The sequence below is a fragment of the Parus major genome, unplaced genomic scaffold (genome assembly GCF_001522545.3).
Source record: "Parus major isolate Abel unplaced genomic scaffold, Parus_major1.1 Scaffold355, whole genome shotgun sequence".
Taxonomy (NCBI): domain Eukaryota; kingdom Metazoa; phylum Chordata; class Aves; order Passeriformes; family Paridae; genus Parus; species Parus major.
In genome coordinates this window covers 59,224-61,764 of record NW_015379290.1, presented here as the reverse complement: position 1 = coordinate 61,764, position 2,541 = coordinate 59,224, and the positions used below count along the sequence as shown (strand labels likewise).

At 66.1% G+C, this 2,541-nt stretch overlaps 1 protein-coding gene across 1 annotated transcript in view; it reads left to right on the top strand.

Annotated features, from left to right (window-relative positions):
- The window catches only part of SRCIN1 (SRC kinase signaling inhibitor 1), a 68,146-nt gene that overhangs the window by 56,289 nt on the left and 9,316 nt on the right, over window positions 1-2,541 (top strand). Inside the window, exons 11-14 of the mRNA XM_033511580.1 lie at window positions 12-916; window positions 1,199-1,448; window positions 1,545-1,699; window positions 2,129-2,281. Of these exons, the coding sequence (XP_033367471.1) occupies window positions 12-916; window positions 1,199-1,448; window positions 1,545-1,699; window positions 2,129-2,281 (1,463 nt within the window). The remainder of the gene's footprint in view (window positions 1-11; window positions 917-1,198; window positions 1,449-1,544; window positions 1,700-2,128; window positions 2,282-2,541) is intronic.

Sequence of the window (2,541 nt, the reverse complement as noted above, 5' to 3'; positions counted from 1 at the left end):
TCCTCTCCAAGCGTGTTTGGGACCCTCTCTTTTGACACAAACCTCATTTTTCCATGGAAAAAAAGCGGGATTTTACACCGGGCTGGAGACACAGCCCCTGGAATCAGCAGAAAACTCTTTCCCGAGGAGCAGGGAGTTGTTCTGCCAGGGGAAAATCCTCTCCCAGAGGAAAATCCTCTCCCGGAGCCGCTGCCGGGTGGATTTTACCTGCCCCATCCTACTGGGAAACCTCTGGGGATGCTCCTGGCCCTGCTGGGGGATTGGGATCGTTCAATTCCAGCCCGGTTTTCCAGGAAAATCAACCCGCGGGATCACGCAGAGCCTGTCACCCTCATCCCTACAAATTCCCCAATCCCAAGGGCACTTCCAGCAGGGAAGAGGAAGGGTTTGGATGGATCCCAACTCCTGCCATCAGCAGAGCTCGTCCCAAAAACCTCACCAATCCCAACCCCTTTCTTCGGGATTTCCTGGATTTGTGCGTTTGCACTGGGATGCTCCAGGGTTTCCTGGATTTCCCTTTGAACCCGGGATGCTCGGAGCACCTCAGATTTGGGGGAAACCGGGATTTTGCGCCCCTCCCTCAGTGTCTCCGCTCCCTCCCAGGCAAGTGGAGGAGGGCGTGTGGAGCTCCCCGAGCAGCCTGAGCCAGTCGCCCAAGAAGGTGGCCCCGGAGACGGATTTCAGCAAAGGGCTGGAGCTGGAGATGCCCACCAGCCCTCCCGTGAGCCTGCACCACCTGACGGCCGCCCCCGACCCCCTGGGGGTGCCCGGCTTCGGGCACAGCCCCCCGCAGCCCCAGAGCCACCCCGGCAAGAGCAATAACCCCTCCCGAGCCCCGGAGATGGTGCCCGCCAAGACCCAAACGGGGCCCGAGACCCCCAGCAAGAAAAGCGTGGACAAAGCGGTGTCGGTGGAGGTGAGAGCCCGGCACGGCCCGGGGGGTGCTCGGTTTTTTGGGGGGGAATCCTCCGGAAGGTGAAAATGGCAAAGGGAGCGGCGCCCATCCCGCTCCTCCTCGCGTGGGAGCGCCTCTGCCGACTGGGAGGGTGGGGAAATTTGGGGAAATTATGTGGGGATGGGGGTAAAAATGTGCTGTCCGCCACCCCCAGCCCTTCCCAGCGGGTTTGGGGGTGTCCCAGGGCTGTGGGTCACGTCCTGCCCGCCAGGGACGGGGCTGGAGCGGGCTCTGTGTCCGCAGGCGGCCGAGCGCGACTGGGAGGAGAAGCGGGCGGCGCTCACCCAGTACAGCGCCAAGGACATCAACCGGCTCCTGGAGGAGACCCAGGCCGAGCTCATGAAGGCCATCCCCGACCTGGAATTCGCCGCCAAGCACAAACAAACCCCGGGCAGCGGCAGCGCCGCCTCCACGCCCGAGCACAAACCCTCCAAGGCACAGCACGCCCCCAAATCGGGGGGCAAAGGGGACCCCAACGGCCGCCGGGGCTCAGGTATGGGCCGGGCAGGGAGGGGACCCTGGGGGTGTCCCCGAGTCGGGGGGGGTTGGATGGGAGGGGCAGGACCCTCACGGCCCCCTTTGTGCCCAGACGAGCTGACGGTGCCGCGGTACCGAACCGAGAAACCCTCCAAGTCCCCGCCGCCTCCGCCGCCCCGCCGGAGCTTCCCCTCCTCGCACGGGCTGACCACGACCCGCAGCGGCGAGGTCATTGTCACCAGCAAGAAGGAGCCCGGCTTTATGAAGGTAGGGATGGCCGCTGGGCTGGACAGAGCGATGTGGTGTCCCCCGGTGTCCCTTGGTGTCCCCCGGTGTCCCTTGGTGTCCCCCGGTGTCTCCCGGTGTCTCCCCGGTGTCCCCCCGGTGTCTCCTGGCGTTCTTTGGTGTCCCCCACTGTCCCCCGGTGTCCCTCGGTGTTCTCCGGTGTCCTCCAGTGTTCTTCAGTGTCCCCCTGGTGTCCCTCAGTGTCTCCCGGTGTCCCTCGGTGTCCCGCCGTGTCCTTCGGTGTCTCCCGCTGTCCCCGCTGTCCCCCGGCCCTCACGGCCCCGGTCCCGCCGTGTCCTTCGGTGTCTCCCGCTGTCCCCGCTGTCCCCCGGCGCTCACGGCCCCGCTGTCCCCGCTGTCCCCCGCTGTCCCCGCTGTCCCCCGGCGCTCACGGCCCCGCTGTCCCGGCAGAAGGCGGAGTCGGAGGAGCTGGAGCCGCAGAAGCCGCAGGTGAAGCTGAGGCGGACGGTGTCCGAGGTGGTCCGGCCCGCCTCCACCCCTCCCATCATCGCCTCGGCCATCAAGGACGATGATGATGAGGATCGGATCATCGCGGAGCTGGAGGTGAGCGCGGGACCCCCGCGGGACCCCCGCCCTCCCCGCCCCCGAGGTGACACCGCCACGTCCGGGGTGGGTTTTGGGGTGTGACACGGGCAGCACCGCGGGTGGCACCGGTGTCGGGGACAGCTGCTACACACCTGGGGGCTCCTTCTGCACTTCCCGCCTGGGCTCTAAGCCTGGCTCACCTGGTTTTGAGCGCTGCCCGGGTGATCCAGTGGGGAGGGAATGGCTTTTCCTTGGATGGTTTTCCCTTGGATGGTTTT